A 20,381-nucleotide genomic window follows, 5' to 3' on the forward strand; every position below is an offset into this window, starting at 1 on the left:
CTAGAACTCCCGGGGCGGGGCCACGCCCAAGTGCCTGCCCATCACGGCCCATATGCAAATGACCCCCACCCCAACCAATCAGCTCCCTGGGGGCGGGGCCGCCCGTTCGAAGGCACCTGTGGCCGCCCCGCGCTCCGAGCTCTGTGTTGCAGCTGCGAGCCTGGTCCGCGAGCGTCCAGAGGGCCCCAGGCCCAGCAGGTGCGTGTCGCGTCGGGCCGAGGTTTGTGTGGTGTCATTTGAACGGCACCTGTGGTTAGGGTTGGGTTTGGAAGTCCAAGGGTGCTGCCGTGCGTTGGAGAGTTGTGTGTCTAAGAGACGTGCGTCCTAGGATGTGAGCCTGAGATGTGTGTCCTGAGCGGTTGTGTCCAAAGGGTGTGAGTCTGAGGGGAAGGGTATGTCCAAAGGGTTGCGAGTCCAAGGGTTGTGTTTCTGAGAGGTTGTGTGTCCAAGGGGCATGTGTCTGAGGGTTTTGATGTCATTTGGCGAATTGTGTGTCCCAAGTTGTGGGGCCATTGGCCCCTGTTACTTGTCTGTGAGCTGTGTGTCTGGTCTGTGAGCTGGAGTGTGCCCCTCTCTGGGGATGCACCCCTTGGCACATCCTCCAGGCCCTTGTACACACCCCAGTGCCTTGCTATGACTTTGCCCTTGTGTGTCACTGCCCCACACCTGCATGTGGCATGACTATCCATGTGTGCCTGTGACTGCCATGACCCTTACCTGCCCTGTGGGGTTTGAGCTTCAGGCAGTGAGTGTGGGGCCTCAGCTGGGCCCACGGGGTGCCTGTGAAGCTTGGGGGCAGGATAGGAGGTATGGAGCCCTGGGTGGGGGCGGTGGCACAGCTGCCTGGGTCACCCGCTTCCCTGTGCCTCAGTTTCCCCATCGGGGAGATGGGTACAGGAACAATAGTCACAGCCCTCTGAGATTGTCAGCACACGACAAGCTGGTGGCTGTGTTACCTTCACAGTCATGCTCCCCCTACCCGCCCCCCGCCCCCCACCCTCCCAGGGTCCAGGGCTGCAGACATGGCTGACTGATCTACCTGGTTATCCTCAGTCCCCTTGTTGCAGACTTGGAAGTCAGAAATAGCTGAGGCCATGCCTGGCCTGCCCCAAAATCCTCACCCAGGAAGGTCAGGACCTCTGGACATTTGGCATCCAGTAATGAGAACTCTCAGACTATTGGAGTGACAGAAACTGGGTTCAAAACAGTATTTAGACTGGGAAGGACAAGTGTGTGGGGTTTAATTGCAAAGGTCAAAAGGACTTTGGGAGAAGTCAGCCTTCCTCCATCCTGTCCCCATGCCTGCCTCCCACTGCCTGTCTGAGTCAAGGAGTGGATCTTGACTTCCAGGGAATGAAATTTTAGAACATTGAGGGCCAGGGGGGTCTCACCTACAAGAGCTGGAAGCTATTTATCTGGTCTGGAGTGCCCACTTTGCAGGAGGGAAGACTGAGGCCAGATGGAGACATCCAGTCTCCTCAGAGAAAGTATGGGCTCAAGGCTGCCCCTCTGCCATCCAGAGACAACAAAGCCAGGAACGAGGGGCCCAGTCTTCTCTCTCCTCTCGCTGTGTGACTTCAGACAGATCACTGCCCCTCTCTGAGCTCTGCAGCTGCCCCTGTGACCTGAGCAAGTTGAGCTCGGTTTTACATTCCACCTCCAACTAATGATATTTTGTTAAATCATTACCCAACCAGGCAGACATCTGGAAAATGCAAATTAAGAAAGGGAAAGGGAATTAAAATTATTTTTTACCCCGACTCAGATGCAATTAATGTAGAAATGTTAGGGGTCTGGCCTTCGGATATGTGGAGCATAGACACCTGAAGACAGATGTCATTTTTCAGAGAGGATTTATCATACACTGGAATCCCATTTGGGGTCAGAGAGCTCACCCCAACCCTGGTCCTTGAATCCCTGTGGGATGCACACAGAGGTTGGGTCCTGTTTCTCAACCCCCAGAAGAGGGTCTCCCTGGGCCTGTATCTTGGGAGATGTGAGACTGCCCTGTCACCTCTCTGGCCCAAGAATGAGTGTCTTGGACCCCAACAATGCCCCAGACTCACTTCCCAGACTGTGCAAGGGCAGTGATTTGGGGGTGCAGCAGGACAGCCCTGGGGTACAAGCGAGGCTAGAGTGAGAATCTGGGGGGTCTCGCTGTGTGGCCCCGGGGAAGACTGCTTCCTCTTGTGTAAAATGGGGACAGTGATCTCCACTTCACTGGGCTCTTTGTGGGTCAGGCAGGTTCTGTGTGTAAAGGAGGTAGCATGTGGGCCTGGGCAGACAGTAGGTCCTCAGTAATAGGAGGTGCCATCCGAACTGTGACCGAGTGGAAGTCCCTGTGAGCCCCGTCTAGGCCCATCCCCACCCCACCCTCTATCAGGGCCAAGGAGACCTCAGGGCTGTCCACTTTCCTGGCCTGCTCTTCGCCAGGTCCAGGTTCACCCGGGATCAAGGCAGGGCCCTCAGCAGGGAGCAGTTGAGGCCCGTTGGCACAAGGAGTCACAGGCTGCGGGCACAGGCCTGCCTCTGTCCACTTTCCACACCCACAGCCCCCACTGTCTCTCACCAAATGCTGTCCTGGCCTCCCCCCAATAGGGCTTCTCCCCACAGCAGCCATGGGGTCTTCTGAAAATCCTGAATCAGACCACAGCTCTCACCTCCTTGTACACCCTCCATGGCTCCCCATTGCTCTACAGCCCACCCTCTCATCTCCACCCCTGAGGCCCCATGTGGCCTCCCTGCCCTCCTCTGTCTCCATCGGCTCCCCCTGCTTTAGTCACACTGGCTCCCCCTGCACTTGGAAGCTGACCAGCATGTTCCCACCTCAGGTCCTTTGCACCTGCCATTTCTTCCACCAGGCAGTCTTCCCCCACATCCCGACATGGCTGGTGTCCTCTCGTCCTTGAGGACCCCCTTTTCAGAAAGGCCCTTCTGACCCCTCTCTCCAAACCAGCTCCCTCCCCTGCCACCCACCCCTCCTGCTTCCCTCTGTTGAATTTCTTCCTTGAAGGTCTCTGTCTCTGCCATGATTATGTGTCTATTGTCACCGCTCCCACAGGGCTGGGTCTGTCCACTCCCTGCCCCTATGTCCCCTGCATCTGGTGTGCTCTCAGACATTTCTGGGGGAAGAGAGTGGAGACCACGGATGCCCAAGGTCCCCATCTTCGGATGGCTACGTCTTGGGTCTGCTGGGCCGTGGGCCGAGTCCCTTCCGCCCAGTGCTGACAGATGTGCTAATTTCCCAAGCAGGGAGGCCCTGGCCTCAGGGGATGAGTTTCTGGGGGTCCCACAGGGATATCTTTCTCTGGAACAAAGAGAGGGGAATCTTGGGCCATCCCTGCAGTTGCCCCTATGGCTCGGGGGACATCACTGGGTGCCATGGGTGGCCCTGAGCTCCAACCTGGGACAGCAGGGTTGGGTTCTGAATGTAGAGTCTCTCCCAGCTCCAGGGGTCCGGGTCCCAAACCCTTCAGGGAGGTGGCATGGGGTAGTGGGCTTCTGTTTGCAGTAGCTGTGTCAGAGAAACTGGCCTTCTTGGCAGATGAGGGACATGATTTCCTTCCTGGATGGACAGTGGGACCTACGGAGGGTCAGTCCCTGGGCCGGAAAGGAGCATGAGCACCATCCACTTGGCTGTTGTGCTGGTGGCTGTTCAGAGCAGGGGTCTCCAACTGGAAGGGGGCAGGGCTCAAATTTGTTTTGTGGGCCACAGGTCTTTAAAAGAAAACTGAACCAGTTGTCCATGTTTCTTCCATTGATTAAGCAGTTTGCTCATTCACTCAAGGAAGGGTGATTGGGGGCCTACTGTGTGCCGGGCACTGGGGAGCTTCCACCCCTGCCCTCACCGAGTGGACATTGTAGTGAGACAGCATGATTGTCAAAGTAGCAAAGAAACACAGAAAATTTCCAGTGGGGTTAAGTGCCTCAGGGAGAGATGACCCTCCCCTGGGAAAATTGGTGCCTCCAGAAAAAGGGATTTCTGCTTGGCCTCGAAGGACATGGAGCAGCTCCTCAGACCTGGGCAAGCCTGGTAAGGGTGGTGGACCAGGGGAAAGGCCAGCCTGGGCAAAGGCCCAGTGGTGGGAATGTGGCAGGTCTGTGTGGGACTACTGTGTCAGATGCCCGAAAAGGGGCAGAAGGTGTACTAGAATTTGCTGGTAGATAAGGCCTTTCTAAAGAGGAGGGACAGGTAGGTGGGCGCCTGGGGAACTCCCAGGGACTCGCAGTACAAATGGGGAAACTAAGGCTCAGAGCATGTCAGGCAATGAATGTGCGTTGGAGCCAGGAATTGAACCCTGGTCTGGCCAGGCCCACAGCTACAGCCCTGGCCTCTCAGGACATGGCCACAGTGAGCCCTCCTAGGAGCAAACCTGGGGAGGGGAAGTCTGAGGGACCCCACTGGGCCTCAGTTTCCCCATGGGTATCAGAGGGACTCATGGACAAGGGATCCCTAAGGGGTCTTCTCCAACTGGAACATTCTCAGTTTCTGGGGATTCAGAGCTGTATATGGGTGACACACCTCATCCCTCAGACCCCTACAGTTCCCAGGATCACCACAAAGATCCCTACAATCCAGGCGCCTGGGTGGCTCAGTTGGTTAAGCGACTGCCTTCGGCTCAGGTCATGATCCTGGAGTCCCTGAATCGAGTCCCGCATTGGGCTCCCCGCTTAGCAGGGAATCTGCTTCTCCCTCTGACCCTCCCCCCTCTCATGTGCTCACTCTCTCTCATTCTCTCTCTCTCAAATAAATAAATAAAATCTTTAAAAAAAAAAAAAAGATCCCTACAATCCCCTGCCACCTGCTCCGGTGTAGCCTGTGAGCCCCATGAAGTGCCCAGATATGTGACCCACCCCAGGTGTTCACTTCCCACAGTCTCCCCAACCCCCGACCCTCCCCTGGAGCTGCTGACCACTCTGGCTCCAGAAGCCAGAGGGTTGGGCATTATTACCACTGTAGGTCTGGGGGCCCTACCTGTGTCTGAGGGTCTAAGGACAACGGACATGCATGTGTTTGGGGGGCATGGTATGTTTGGGAGTGTCTGCGTGTATTTGGGAGTCTGGTGCATTTGGGGAATTGGTATGTGTTGGGGGCTCAGCGTGTGTCTGGAGAGGTCTGTGTGTATTTGGGGGTCTACATGTGCAGGGTGCTCTGAGTGTGTTTTGGGGATATGTGTGTTTGGAAAGCTGCATGGGTTTGGGGGGTCTGTGTGTATTTTGGACCGCATGTCTTTTGGGGACTTTTGTATGGAGGGATCCACATGTGTTTGAGGGTGATCCATGTGTCCGGGAGATCTATGTTTGTTTTAAGCATCTGTGCATTTTGAGGGGCTCTGCATTGTTTGGGGGACTCCTCGTGTGGGGCATCTCCCTACCCTCATCTTTCCATTTGAGGAATGGGCTTTCTTCTCGTCCCCCTAATTCCTTAAACCCCCTGCCTAGTCTGCCTAGGGCCCTTGCCTGATCTGGGCACCTCCCAGGGCTGAGTAGAGGTGACCATGTGACCATGAAAGCTTGATGCACAGGGGAAGGAGGAGTACAGAACACCTACTGTGAAGCCCCAGCACCCCCAACCCCAGCTCAGCAAGGCAGCCCTGACTCTCCCCATTTCCTGGAGGAGGAAACTGAGGCCCACACAAGTTTGGCCACACCAGAGTCACTGCCAGAGCCCACCTGCCCTTGGGGCCTACTGTGGGCTGAGCCAGCCCCTAGGTCACCCACAGAGGCCCCCCACTTGGGGCACCATCTCCCCTGGCCCCCAGGGTAGGAGGCAGGCCCAGGGCCCCTGCTGGGGGGGAGGGTCGCTGGCAGCTGGGGTCGGAATAGCTTGAGCCCTCAAGAGAGAGGAAGGGGAGGGTCCCAGCTTTCCAAGGGGCTCTTCCTGTCGCCTGTAATGAGGTACTTGGGGAACAGGTGATGAAACCACCTCCTGGGTTGCGTGAGGCGAGGTTGCAGGCTTGATTCGCTGCAGCCGCCCAGGAGCAGCGCCCCCTCCCCGCTTCGCCGCGTCCCCGTGGGCCCTCCCCTCCCCCTCCCCACCACCACCCACCTGCCTCTCACTTCTCCTTTCCTCCCCTCCTTTCCCTGTCCGGGTGCCCTGCCAAGCTGTGGCCTCTGGGCTCCGGGGTCCGGCAGTGTGACTGTGCCACTTGTCCCCCCATTTAAGCCCCACTGGGAGCCAAGAAGGGGAACTTGACTGGCTCCTGGTCTTTTCTCTCAAACTCTCACTGCAAGGCCTTTGAGGTCAGAATTCTGTGACCCATTTTATGGGGGAGGAAGTGGGGGCTTGATATCACCCAGCGTGTCGCTGTGTGTGTCGCTGTGGTCTTGCAAGATGGCATGCTGACTCAGCGCCCCCAGTCCCCAGGCCCGGCCCTTCTTCCTTCTGGCTTCTGGAAGGCAAGAAGACAAGGTCAGCAGAGCCATCCACCACCCCGTCCTCCCCAGCTGGTGGGGGAGAAGGATTCTTACCCCCATTTACAAGTGAGAAAACTGAGTCCTCAGACAGGGAGAAAGCAATGGTGAAGGGTCAGTGGGAGGGTGACATTCTTTCCAGTTCCTGTAGTATCTCCATCACCAAGATGCTAAAAGACCTCACCAGGTCAAAGAGGTGACAGTCTATGGCCTGAAGGACCCCAGAGGTGTTTGTTGATTGACTTAGTGAGCACAGGTACAGCCGTTGAGAGTTTATGGTGCTCCAGGCACTCAGGAAACCTTCCTTTGTCCTCAGTTCTTTCCCTGCACAATGCTCAGGCCTGGAATCTAGGCTCTTCTCCCACCCCTCACATATGCCACCAGTGGATCCAGGCTCTTTCGTTGCCAAGCGATTCTTCCACTTCTACCCCCCGCCCCGTCCCAGTTCAGGCCTCACATCTCCCACCTGGACACCTGCCCCAGCCTCTCCCTGTCACCGGCAACCCTGAGCAGAGGAAGCTTTTTAAAAAAAATCTTTTGACTGAGATAAATCATAGAAAAAGGCACAAATCATCGGAGTAGGGCTAACACATTTGCACAAATGAAACACGTATGAGTCCTTGGACTCTGGGCTGGGGAGCAGCCCCTGCAAGTCCTGCTGCCCTGTCACAGTGCCTGCCCGGGGTGGCCACTGTGCTGACCCTCATCACTGTAAAAGGGAATTTCGCCTCTTCTGGAACTTCACATAAATGGGATTACACAGCGCGTCCCCGCTGTTGAGTCCAGCACCTGTGTGGTTGCATGGAGCTGGAGTGCATCCTTTTACTGTGCTAGGTAGTAGTCCTATCATAGAGTCTAGTAGAGAGTATTAGCCAATTCTCCCATGGAGGGCATTTGGGTGGGTTCCAGCTTGGGGCAAGGATGAATGAAGCTACTGAAAACACTCTTATCTGTGTCCTTTGGTAAAATATGGACCCATCTCTCTTGGGTGAATACTGAGGAGAGAGATCGCTGGGTCATAGGGAAGATGGATTCACCTTTAGGAGACACCAGTTGGTTTTCCTGAGTGGCTCTGCCTCTTTCCCCTCCCACCAGCCATGTAAGAGAATACAAGGGGATTTTTCAAACTGTAAAATTATATCCCGACCCCCCCGACCCCAAACTCTCCATGGCTCCTCGTTGACCTCAGAGTAAAGCCCACAGTCTTCACTGTGGCCTTATGTGATCCGACCCTCACAATCTTCCCTACCACCATCCTTCATCCCTCTCCCCTCTTCCCACTGTCATACTGTCTGCCCGTACAGTCTTCTGTGATTTCTTTAAAGTACCAAACTCCTGGGACGCCTGGGTGGCTCAGTCGGTTAAGCTTCTGCCTTCGGCTCAGGTCATGATCCCAGGATCCTGGGATCGAGTCCTGCATTGGGCTCCCTGCTCAGCGGGGAGCCTGCTTCTCCCTCTGCCTGCCGCTCCCCCTGCTTGTGCTCTCTCTCTCTCTCTGACAAATAAATTAATAAAATCTTAAAAAATAAAAATAAAATACCAAACTTCTGATTGCTCCAGATCTTTGCCCTTGGAGATCCCCCTGCCAGGAATACCCCTCACCCCCACAAAATCTTCCATGACTGGCTCTTCCCTTGCTTGGCTGTCTCTTTCATGTGTTCCAGGTCTCAGCTCCAATCTCACCTCTTCAGGAGATCTTCCCTGAAATCTCTGGTTCACATTGACCCTTTCATGGTCAATACATCTCTCTCTCTGGGGCGCCTGGGTGGCTCAGTCGTTCAGCGTCTGCCTTCGGCTCAGATCATGATCTCAGGGTCCTGGGATTGAGCCCCGCATCGGGCTCCCTGCTCAGCGGGAAGCCTGCTTCTCCCTCTCCCATTCCCCCTGCTTGTGTTCCTTCTCTCGCTTTGTCTCTCTCTGCCAAATAAATAAATAAAATCTTTAAAAAAAAATACATCTCTCTCTCTGGACTTAGTCGGGTTCTGACATAAAGGAGTTTTTGTAAAAATGACTTGGGCAATTCTCATTGCTTGCAAAGGTCTGGGTTAGTTTCAGTAACATTGCATTTCCCTCTCCTTTGAGGTTTGATAAAAGCCGTAAAACCATGTGGGCCTGCTGTCCTTTTAATGGTAGGTCTTGAGTCACTTTTCTAATCTTCTGTGGTCATTGGTCTACTTAAACTTTCTACTTCCTTTGTGATCAGCTTATTGAAGGAGTTGGCACATGGTGGATATTTAGTATATGCTAAGTATGAGGGTATGAAGAAAAGGGTAGGGAGGTACTGGACTCTCAGCTTCAAATGCCCACCCCCTTCCCATCTGCTCAGACCCCCAATCCAACCTGTCCATCAAGGCCCAACTACATGCTTCCTCCTCTGAGATGCCCTCTTGGATTTCTCCTGGCCCTTCTTCCCCGCTCCGTTCTCGGGTCAATGGGCCCATTTCTTTGCTTCTCTGCTGGACAGACGCCACAAACTCTCTGCTTTCTGGCTGGATAGCGTGGGGGTGGAGGGGGGATGTGTGCACAGAAGAGGCCTCCCCCCTCGTGCCTGGCACATTCAGCATGTGCTGTCACCTCCCCCCAGCAGTTCCGATCACGCCAACATCTGGAGAACAGGCCACCGGGTCTGTCTGCGGCTCAGTGGGGATTTGCATGTGAGTACAAATATATATGCACACTCTGGGCCTTCCGCCTCCGCATTCCTTGGCTGGCCCTTCACACCTGGGCTTGAGACAGGTCAACGCTGAGTGACTGGATTTGCATGCCCATGTATTTCTGGGTAGGGAGTCAGCTGGGGGAGTCTGAGAGGAAGTTGTTGAGGGAAGCTGGGGGCAGTTCAGAGTCTCTCTTGACCTGCTCCATTCACTAAATCTGGTCCTGAGGGGCTTCCAGTCTGAGGGAGACAGAGCTGTATATACACACCCCTGGCCCCATGGGGTCAAAACTGGAGGGGAAATTCGGGAGCTGTAGGAGTCCAGAGTGAGGGCAAGGAGGGCTTCCTAGAGGAATTAATTTTTTGAGCTGGGTTTTGAAGGGTGAATAGGAGTTGGCCAAAAAAAGGGCTTTCCAGGCAGAGTCATTTTGTTGAAGGTAGATTAAGATTGGCAGGGGCTGATTGGGGCAGGACCTCAAATGCCAGGCTGGGGACTAGAAATTTCTCCTGAGGGCAGAGGGGAGCCATGAAGAGGGTGTGAGCAAGAATGGGGTATGATCAGAGCTGTATGTTGGGTAGATCGCTCAATGGCCTTGTCTCTGTGGCCTCTACCCCTGGACTCCTTGCTCCAGCCTCATTACTGTGTCTCGTCCTTCTTCAGGGCCTTTGGACCTGCTCCTCCTTCTACCTGGAACTCACTTCCTGTCTCGGCTCTTGGGTCTCAGTTCAGAGAGAACCACCCCCACCTTCTGGCTCATGGGGCTCCCTCATTATGTGAGCCTTGCCCTGGCCAAGATGTCCTTGTCTAAACTGGGGACAGATTGAGAAGGGTCCAGATTCAGATCTTCCAGGCCTGGAAATTCGTGTCTGAGTCCCATGTTCCCATGGGACGCCAGGCATGGGGGCATTTCCGGAGTCACCTTGGCACCAGGACCTCCGGACCAGTGCCCCCCTTCTGTCCCGAGGGATCTGTCAGGGCGGGGGCAACACGTCCCAGCCGTGGGAACGCACCCGATTCCGGCCAGGGATTAAAATTAGCCCGGAAAGTTAAATTTAGCAAGTCAAGCTGGAGCTGGGGGGCCAGGGCTGGGGCTCCCGTGGGTCCTGGCTCTGCATAGTTATGACTGCTCAGAGACCCAGACCAGAGAGAGTGGAGGGCACACCTGGGGTCACACAGCAAGCCAAATACGACAGTGTCTAACATCCTGGGCCCTGGGACTCTGGAACAGTGGGTGGGGGGGTCCCACCCAAACCCCTGGAGCTGGAGTCTGGGAAGCAGGTATGGTTGCTCCTGGAGATGGACCCACATTTTCCTACACTTCCCAAGAGCTCATTCCCAGGCCTTGTGTCAGGTGCTTTGCATTTCATACCCAGCCCCTTCACAGAACAGCACACTGAGGCCTAGGGAGAGGCCTCCTTGCTGAGGATTGCCCAGTGGTCAGAGGCTGTCTGGGACCTGACTGCAGGCCCACCTGACCCTGGGCAGGCCACTCACCTGAAGCCTCAGTCACCTGTGACATGAGAGGGGCCGGGAGGTCATGTGGTCATAGACTTGGTGGAAGGGTCTTGGATGCCTTGGGGTGGCTGTCTGTACAGTGGGATGAATGCTACACGGTGGGCAACGTGACTCCTTCATTCCAAAGAGCCCTGCAAGGGGAGAGCTGGGGAAGACCTGGACCCGACATGCTGCATATCTTGGGGACATGCTGTCCTCCACAAGTCCATTCTCACCCTTGAGCACGCCTCCAGGGAGATCCAAGGTCCTCAGGAGAAGGGTCCAGGGTTTCTCTCAAGCAGACCTCAGGCCCAAACCCCAGTGGTGAGCTCTAAGTTTGAGGTCTTTTCAGGGTGTCCTGACCTACTCCCACCTGTTATTCTTTTTATTTTTTAAAGATTCATTTGTCCATTTGAGAGAGAGAGAGAGAGAAAGAGAGAGGGGAGGGACAGAGGGAGAAGGAGAGAAAATCCTCAAGCAGACTCCCCGCTGAACCTGGAACCCCCTGCAGGGCTCAATCCCAGGACCCTGAGATCAGAACCCAAGCTAAAATCAAAAGTCAAATGCTCAACTGACTGAGCCCCCAGGTCCCCCCTGTTATTCTTTTTATTTTTTTTAAGATTTTATTTATTTATTTATTTGACAGAGATAGAGCACAAGCAGGGTGAGGGTCAGACGGAGAAGCAGGCTTCCTGATGAGCAGGGAGCCTGGTGCAGGGCTCGATCCCAGGACCCCAGGATCATGACCTGAGCCAAAGGCATACACTTAACCAACTGAGCCACCCAGGCGCCCCAATTCTTTTTTTTTTATAATTTTTAAAAAAGATTTTATTTATTTATTTGAGACAGAGAGAATGAGAGACAGAGAGCATGAGAGGGAGGAGGGTCAGAGGGAGAAGTAGACTCCCCGCCGAGCAGGGAGCCCGATGCGGGACTCGATCCCGGGACTCCAGGATCATGACCTGAGCCGAAGGCAGTCGCTTAACCAACTGAGCCACCCAGGCACCCGCCCCAATTCTTTTTTTTTTTTTTTTTAAAGATTTTATTTATTTATTTGTGAGAGAGAGAATGAGAGAGAGCACATGAGAGGGGAGAGGGTCAGAGGGAGAAGCAGACTCCCCGCCGAGCAGGGAGCCTGATGCGGGACTCGATCCAGGGACTCCAGGATCATGACCTGAGCCGAAGGCAGTCGCTTAACCAACTGAGCCACCCAGGCACCCGCCCCAATTCTTTTTAAATGGATATAATCTATAATCACTGAGAGGGGAAAGTTAGAAAATTCAGATAATCAAAAAGGGAAGGAAAAAAAAAGACACCAAAGGTCCCACATTGTACGTTTCCATTTACATGAAACCTCTAGAACGCACACGTCCGTAGTGATGGCAGATCTGTGGTTGCCAGGGTCTGGGGAGGCAGGATGGGGAGTGAATGCTAATACACATGGGGTCTCCTTTTTGGGGGATGAAAACTTTCTGGAGCTAGCTGGAGGCAATGGTTGTACAGCAGTGTGAACGCACTAAGTGCCACTGAATCGCACGCTTTAAAATGGTGATTTTTGGGTGGTGCAAATTGCATCTAAATTTTTTACAAAGGGGGAAAAATTCACCCATAAATTTCCACCCAGCAGTGACTCCTATCTTGCTCATTTCCTTCTAGTCTTTTCTACTCTCAATGCAATTTTTAAATATATGTTTTCTTATAACCGCAGCCCTTGATCTTGCTTGTTGGGGAGCTGTTTTGAATTGAATGGCTTAAAGGTGTCCGATGTGCGGCGTACCAGGCTTTTAAAACTTTTTTTTCCAGTGGCTCAAGATCAGTGATTCAGTGAGCGATGTTTCCTGAGCGCCGCCAGGTATCGGCATCAGATGTCCATCCAACCTGGCCCGTCAAGGGCTTTTAGGCTGTTGCTAGTATTCGGAACAGCAGTGCATATGTAGCATCTTCTGTGTGCTGGATGGATCTGAATGCTGCACGTGGGTTAGCTCACTTTATCTCCCAACAACACCGGGCTGTGCGTGACACTGTTATCCCCACTGCACACACACAGGGGCTTAGGAAGGTCAGGCTCCCCCGAGGTGCCACAATTACCAGCTTGTTTTGTTTTGGAGGCAGGGGTGGGGCATCTGTACCCCGATCCTTTGCCCTCGATTAGCCTTCTCTTCATGTGGAATTGGTCCAAAGGTGTTCACTGAGCATCTACTGCATCTGGGGCCAGCTGAGAGTGGGGATTGTGGGGGGGACCCAGCCTGCCTTGATTTCCCCCCATCATCTCCCCCTCAGAGCTTGGCAGGGGCAGGTGGAAGACAGAAGGGAGGCTGGGTGTCCGGTCTCACTTTCCATCCACCCACTCTGTCCTCTTTTCCTTCCCCGCAAGGCCAAGTTCGCTCCAACCAGCCTGGCACAATGGGGAGGAAAAAAATCCAGATCTCCCGCATTCTGGACCAAAGGAATCGGCAGGTGAGTTCACTGGGGTGGGGGAACAGTGGCTGGGGGAAAGGTGTTCTTGGCAGCAGACCCAGCCTGGGCAAAGGCCTGTCCATTTGGGGGAGCTGCAAGGGCATGGGGAGTCCGGAGTTTGATATGTAGCATTTGCTCATCTTCATGATGATTTATTCATTTATTCTCCCTGACGACTGGAGCCCCAGTCACGGGAGAGATGAAGTTTGACACAAACCCACCCAACTCAGAGGGCTGGTCCAGAGGGAGGCACAGAACTGAGGAAGCTCAGAGAAGGAATGTGGGCCCTGTCCTGGAGACCCAGGAAAACTTCCCAAAGGAGAGGACATTTGGACAAGGTTTTGAACCACCAATAGGAGTTGGCCGGGTTGAGAGGTGAGAAGTAGGGGAGCAGCCAGGAAGGACAGCATGCACAAGGCACAGAATCTTGAGGCATGCTCAGGGAACAGTGAGGCCCCTCCATCTCCTCCTTGCCACCCCCAATCCATGTCTTCTCCCACCCCGTCTGTGCGTCCCGGCTCCAGGTGACATTTACTAAGCGGAAGTTCGGGCTGATGAAGAAGGCCTATGAGCTGAGCGTGCTCTGCGATTGTGAGATCGCCCTCATCATCTTCAACAGCGCCAACCGCCTCTTCCAGTATGCCAGCACGGACATGGACCGCGTGCTCCTGAAGTACACGGAGTACAGTGAGCCCCACGAGAGCCGCACCAACACCGACATCCTTGAGGTACCCCTGGGGCACTCCTCCCAGCGCCCTGCGCCTGCTCCGAGCCTAGGGACTCCTGGCACAAAAGACGAGTGTTGCAACCTGGCTTTACTGCTGGTAAAAGCAGGTTGGAGGCAATGTGGGGTCCCTCCGAGGGGCAGCTGCCCCCACAGTAGAGATAAAAACATCCACTGTGTGCCCCGCACACACTTCATCTCACTGAATCCTGTCCCCTGTTTGGTGAGGGCAGAGAGCAAGCAGACCTCACTGAGGGCCCGGAGTGTTTTTGTCTGAGCTGCTGTGTCCCCAGGAGAAAGAGACAGAAGCAGCCAGGCACTAGCTGATTCGTCCCCTACACGCGCCACTCAGGCTGGGCGAGATCACTTCCCTTTGGACATGGGAATCTTTTCCCAAGATGGGAAGCTGAAGCCCCAGAGATGGAGATGGAGAGACCAGCAGGCCTAGGGCTGCCCGTGGTGACCCCTAATGTTTCAGGAGGGTGGGGGAGAAGCTGTCAAAGGAGAGGCAGGGCTCCAGGAGTGTGCAGGTCCTGGGGGAAGCAGCTCAGGAAAGCCTAGAAGGTTGTCCTCCAACATTTATGAAACACCTACTGCACTCCAGGCACGGAGGCTGCACTCCAGTGCGGAACAGAGGTAGCAGGGTTGTATTCAGGAGGAGTGTTAGGACAGTGCCAGCAGGGCCACTGGATCTTGGCCCCCACTGTGTGACCTGGGCCTCTCTGGTCCCAGGGCAGGATAGTCCCTCTCTCACACACATTTGGAATTTGCTAGACGATAACTCACTAGGGTTTTTGATCAATGGGATTTGGCTGGAACAGGCTGTGCCTGCACTCCGATCCACCCACAGAGCTGGGCAGGGTAGATCTCTTCCCTCTCCCATAGAACCAGGTTCCCTGGCTAGGATCGGGGGAGGGTCATCCTGTTGTCTCCCCTCCCCACAGACACTGAAGCGGAGGGGTGTGGGCCTCGATGGACCAGAGCTGGAGCCAGATGAAGGGCCTGACGGGCCAGGAGAGAAGCTGCGAAGGTTGGCAGGTGACGGGGGTGACCCAGCCTTGCCCCGGCCCCGGCTCTATGTAAGTGACTTCCTGCACCACCACGAAGGGACCCTCCCTCACCTCCTAGGCCCAAGTGGTCAAGGCTGAGACTCAGACAAGGATCTAAGGCCAAGAAGCCTAGAGTTAGGGAGCAGGTCTCTGCCTAGGTGGGAAGGGAAGGTTTCCGGGAGGAGTGGGCATTATAGTTGGGGTTTTGAAGGATGAATAAGAGTTCAGTGGACAGCCATTTCTTCCTCCTTTATTTCTTTGATTCATCAAACACCCTGGGAAGCCCCCTCAGTGCCAACCCCATGCTGAGCAAGAAGTCTTAGCTCTGGGCCTGTCAGTGAGTGACAGCACCAGACAAAGGCTCCTTCCATCATGTGGGGTTAGGCCAGAGGGAGGAGTAGCAAGGGATTCCAGAGGTGGAGGCTGGCCCCTGATTTTCTGTCTTGGATTTGATGTCCTCATCTCCATGTTCCTCCAACCAATCCCGTCCTCTCTGCCCTCAGCCAGCAGCCCCTACTATGCCCAGCCCGGACATGGTATATGGGGCCCTGCCCCCACCAGGCTGCGACCCCAGTGGGCTTGGGGAGGCCCTCCCCGCCCAGAGCCGCCCATCCCCTTTCCGGCCAGCAGCCCCCAAAGCTGGGCCCCCAGGTGAGCATGGGCCACAGGCCCTGGGGCAAAAGGGAGTGGGAATGCAAGGGGGGCTTGTAGAGGGATCTTGGCTCAGGCACTGCTTGTCTGTGTGTATTACCTCTGGACCTCAGACCTCATTAGATTACATGGCCACATGCCCTCTCTCTGGGGGTTTCCTGCTCCTCAGGCCTGGCACACCCTCTCTTCTCACCGAGCCACCTTGCCAGCAAGACACCACCACCCCTGTACCTGGCAGCAGATGGGCGGAGGCCAGACCTGCCTGCTAGCCTGTCGGGGGCCCGAGGGGGACTGAGCACCTCAGTGAGTGAGGGGAAGGTGTAGCAGGGCTGTTGGGGGAGGGCAGGATGGCCTGGGTATGGGCCTCAGTTTCCCCTTTACCCTGTCTCCCCACAGAGAGGCCTCTATGGTAGCCTACAGAGTCCATGCTCTGCCACAGCTCCGGGACCCCCACTCGGGAGTTTCCCCTTCCTCCCTGCAGGCCCCCCAGGTATGCACCCCCCCATGTTCCCTGCCATGGGAGACATCCATACACCTGCCTGCTGGGGGTGAGGGGTGGGGGGGTGGTCAGCATTTCCCCACCCACCAGGACTGAAAACTGGCTGGTGGGATAGGTCAAGCTTGGGCAAGGGGCTCCCTGAGGTCAGGGCCTCAGTTTATTCCTCCTACCCCCCAGATTATGGCCTGGGAGACCCACCTCCGCCCCCTGGCCTGCTGCAGCCCCCCACCCTGGCCCCCTGGCAGCATTCCAGGGGTGATGGGCCCCCAGCCGCCCCTCCCCAGCCCAGGTAAGTGCCCCAATTGCCCCTCCTCTCTCCCCTCCGTATTTCGGGTCCTTGTGGGGGTCCCTCCAAGTCTTCCGAAGCCCCTAGCCACTGCTGACCTCTGGTGGCCACTCCTGGTTCTACACTCAGCCCCTCCCGTCTGTTCTTGGTGGGATGGGTGGCTATTTTGGAAACCCCAAGAGGGACCGCCACCCCCTCCTTTCCCAAGGTCCTCCCGCCGAGCCTTTGCCCAAGCCATACCACCTCCCTGGCTTTCCTCCCTTCCTCGCTGAGCTCACAACCCTCCTTCTCTCTCTCTCTCTCTCTCCCTGCAGTGGGAGCCGAAGCCTGAGTGAGGAGGGTCCCCCCGCCCGTGGCGCCTCCCCACCAACCCCCCCAGTCAGCATCAAGTCCGAGCGCCTCTCGCCAGCCCCTGGGGGCCCCGGCGACTTTCCCAAGACTTTCCCCTATCCCTTGCTCCTGTCCCGGCCCCTGGCAGAGCCCCTACGGCCCGGACCCCCCCTACGCCGTCTGCCCACTGCCGACGGCTGGGCTCGGTAGTGGACCCAGGGGTGGCATGGGTCCTTCCTCCCACACGGGGCGAGGGCACGTGGGGTCCCAGTCTCCCTCCCCGCGTCATTAGAGAAGAGCCAGCAGTTAACGTCCCTCCAAAGTGAGGGCCTGGAGTTCAGATCCACAGTCGGGGGCGCTCCTTTCTCCCTTTCCTGTGTGTGTATCCACCAATAAAACACGCGTGGTGTCCATGGACGAAACTATCTGTCGCTACTCAGAACCACCACCACGTCCGGGTCCTCCCATCTCTTCCCAAGAGGTCTGTCTTGCCTTGTCTCGGTTTGGAGTACCCCCTTCAGAATCCTATCCTGAGACTAGGATTCAAAGGTGGGTATCCCGGAGGAAGGCAGTTGAGGGGTAGGGCCGTGCCGGGGAAGAGCCCTGCAGGGGGCAGCAGCGAGCAGGTGACTTCGTGGGCAGCGCTGCCCACCTCCTCCGCCCCTGGGGGCCCTGGGGGAGCGCTTAGAGCACGCACCTAAAGTGCTTCCGCTTCAGGGGTGAGAGGCTGGGCTACCACCTCCTGAGGATGTCAAGTCGTGTGCTCAAGCGGAAGTTTCCAGGCTGGGTTGCAATCACTTGCAGCAAGAAGCAGCTGGGAATCTTGAACATTGTTCAATGGGGCAGTCACTACACCATTCATCTTTTAATGGGCATATCCCTTGATCCCTTGACCCAGCAATTTCGATCCACCAGAGGCAGGAGGGAGCCGGCCGTTTATCTACCCACTTGTGGGGGGGCACAAACTCCCCCCACTCTGGCGGGCATCCTGAGGGCAGACTTGGGTGTCCAGGAGCCAGAGGGAGCTCCATCTGCTTCTCCTGTCCAGTCACTCCCCAAGGTGGTCTTGTGGGATGTTTATAACACTCAGATCTGATCCCTGACCTTTCCGAGCTCCTCAGCTGCCCCCACCCCTCTACTCCGTCTGCCCCTGTCACCCACCATGTCCCCTGCCGTGAGCCCCCCTAGAAATACTTCCAGTCCCAAGCCTTGGTGGGGTGAAATGGAGGCAAGGCTGGAGAGGGTCCCTTCTTAGCCTCTGGATCTCACCCTCATAGGGGACAAGAAGCCAGGCCAGTCCCTGAAGTTAGTGCCCACAGGTTAAGCACCCCGTGTCGGGTTCTTAAAAATGTCGGCTGCTTTCAAAGATTGGGAGGTGGGGGCACGGGCGGGTGGGTATGGTTCTGCATGCCCATCCTGGGAGACTGCACTTTCGCCATCATCCATTAGGTGGTGCCCAATAGTGTGCTTTGGATTCTGCACTCCCCGCTCAAAAGTAAAAAACAAAATAGAAATAGTAATTAAAAAAAATAAAATCCCTCTTGGCTTTCAGGGGCTTCACCCCATGTTTTCAGGGTCTGAGCCTGGGGACTCAGAAAGGTCTGTGTCACATGTTGCCTGCATATGTATAATTACACTGTAGAGCTTGGGGTGTCCCCCAGGACATGAAAGGTCAGTGAGCAGGCTACTGGCTTCTGGAAACACCTTTGGTCCAAACTCTAGCTCTGCACCTGCTGACTCTGTGGGGGTGTGTGTGGGGGGGTGGAGCAGCGAGGGTTGCGTGAAAGTGTCCTCTACCAGCCTTTCTAAGGACACCGTGGTGATGTCAGTCAGGGCTATTGTCACCATCAGAGGGACCCTGAGTCTCCCAGGAGCTCAGTCACTGGTTGAAAGCATCATGGGAATTGTGGCACAAATGCAGTCATGGAAGTCTGTGTGTATGATGTATACATATACAGGGGCCTGGAGGTATGAGAGATGCATTTTCAAGAGCATCATACACACAGAGATGGTGGAATGGTCAATGTGGAGAGAGAGTGTGGACTTCAGTGTAGTCAGAGAGGCTGGGCTGTTAATGCAGACAGACATAGGGAGTGTCTTGAGGATCAGGGACCATGGAGTACCCAATGCAGGACAGAGAATGTGGATTCGTCCAGTGGAGAATGGAGAACAAGGAACGTCCAATGTGGAACAGACAACATGCACATCCAACGTAGAATAGAGAGTGAGGAGTGTCCATTTTAGAACAGAGGAGGGACATTGTCTGGCTAAGTGTTAAGCTGCTCTGGGGGAAAATAGACTGTGTGGGCTGAGGTGAGGTGTAGGGGTGGAAGCCAGAGATCGGGGAGCCGGGGACTGCAGGGGAGACATGATGGAAGTTGATTGGGTGGAGGTTGTGGGGTTGGTGAGACTGGCCACACTTGGAAGGTGGAACCATCATCAGGAGGGGCTGACAGATCAGGTATGGGCGAGAGAGGAGTCAAGGCCAACTCCAGAGCTTGTGGATAACCTGGAGGATGAGGAGTTGCGGGAGGGAAGATGAGGACCTCCTGAGATGAGGACGTGTGAATTTCCTGTGGTTCACCACATGGGCGCCGCTGTGACACCTAAACTCATAAGCCCTGGGTGCAGGAGGAGAGGTCAAGGTGTGCCGTAGAGATTTGGGCCTCCCAGAGCCTCAGTGTCTTCATCAGTGAAATGGAGACGATTGTCCTGCCACCTCAGCATACTGGAAGGAGCACATGAATCAACCACGCCACCTCCCCAGCCTGGTATGCAGTGGACCTGCAGCAAATGCCTCTCCTTTCTTTCTCGGTCCCTTTCTCTGACACCCTCCCCAAATCCCAGCTTCCCTGGATCCCTCATGGATTCATAGATTGGCTCATGGCCCCCATGTTGGTCCAGGGAAATCCCAGTGACCCTCACCACCACTGTCACCCATCCTCTCTCCAGGGGACACTCTGAGTCCAGAAGACCAAGCCACAGTGAATCCCCTGCAAACAGACATCCACATGTGCTCATAAACAAAGACAAAAACACCCACAGAGACAAGGTAATCAACTATACAGGCCCCACTCACAGGCCCCATAAAAACCCTCAGACATCTGGGGTGCCTGGGTGGCTCAGTCAGTTAAGCGTCTGGGCTCAGGTCATGATCTCTGGGTCCTGGGATCAAGCGCCACACTGGGCTCCCTGCTCAGCGGGAAGTCGGCTTGTTCCTCTCCCTCTGCCCCTCCCCCCCAGCTCGGGCTCTCTCTCACTTGCTCTGTCTCACAAAAAAATAAATAAAATCTTTTTTTTAATAGATTTTTTTTAAAGATTTTATTTATTTATTTGAGAGAGAGAGAATGAGAGAGAGCACATGAGAGGGGGGAGGGGCAGAGGGAGAAGAAGACTCCCTGCTGAGCAGGGAGCCCGATGCGGGACTCGATCCAGGGACTCCAGGATCATGACCTGAGCCGAAAGCAGTCGCTTAACCAACTGAGCCACCCAGGCGCCCTAAAATCTTTTTTTTTTAATTAAAAAAAACCTCAGACATCTAATCACACCCACATATATGTCCACATTCAGGCAGACACACTTTATCCATAAAAATGCAGATGGCAAAACTTAGGTACCCATGCTAGAAGCCCTTTCCTCCAAGCCTCGAAACTCAAAACATCAGATTCTTGAGACTGACGTTTTTTTGTCCTTGATCTAGACATGCCTGAAGCTCACTATGCTTTTAAGAGTTTTTTGTCACAAAAATTCCCCCTTTTTTTGCTAGAGCCCATTTGAGTTAGTGTATGTGTGTGTGTGTGTGTGTGTGTGTTCAGAGTCCTGG

General features: G+C 55.2%; 1 protein-coding gene across 1 annotated transcript in view; it reads left to right on the forward strand.

Annotated features, from left to right (window-relative positions):
* The window catches only part of MEF2B (myocyte enhancer factor 2B), a 23,888-nt gene extending 6,893 nt beyond the window's left edge, over positions 1–16,995 (forward strand). Inside the window, exons 2-11 of the mRNA XM_064597334.1 lie at positions 8,999–9,068; positions 9,729–9,841; positions 12,937–13,019; positions 13,544–13,747; positions 14,688–14,822; positions 15,296–15,443; positions 15,613–15,746; positions 15,840–15,933; positions 16,120–16,231; positions 16,543–16,995. Coding sequence (XP_064453404.1) covers positions 9,067–9,068; positions 9,729–9,841; positions 12,937–13,019; positions 13,544–13,747; positions 14,688–14,822; positions 15,296–15,443; positions 15,613–15,746; positions 15,840–15,933; positions 16,120–16,231; positions 16,543–16,768 — 1,251 coding nt within the window. The 5' untranslated portion in view covers positions 8,999–9,066 and the 3' untranslated portion in view covers positions 16,769–16,995. The remainder of the gene's footprint in view (positions 1–8,998; positions 9,069–9,728; positions 9,842–12,936; positions 13,020–13,543; positions 13,748–14,687; positions 14,823–15,295; positions 15,444–15,612; positions 15,747–15,839; positions 15,934–16,119; positions 16,232–16,542) is intronic.
* The last annotated feature ends 3,386 nt before the right edge of the window (positions 16,996–20,381 follow it).

Source organism: Mirounga angustirostris, unplaced genomic scaffold (genome assembly GCF_029215605.1).
Source record: "Mirounga angustirostris isolate CCGP_5_RB_7025 unplaced genomic scaffold, mMirAng1.0.hap1 SCAF_1, whole genome shotgun sequence".
Classification (NCBI taxonomy): domain Eukaryota; kingdom Metazoa; phylum Chordata; class Mammalia; order Carnivora; family Phocidae; genus Mirounga; species Mirounga angustirostris.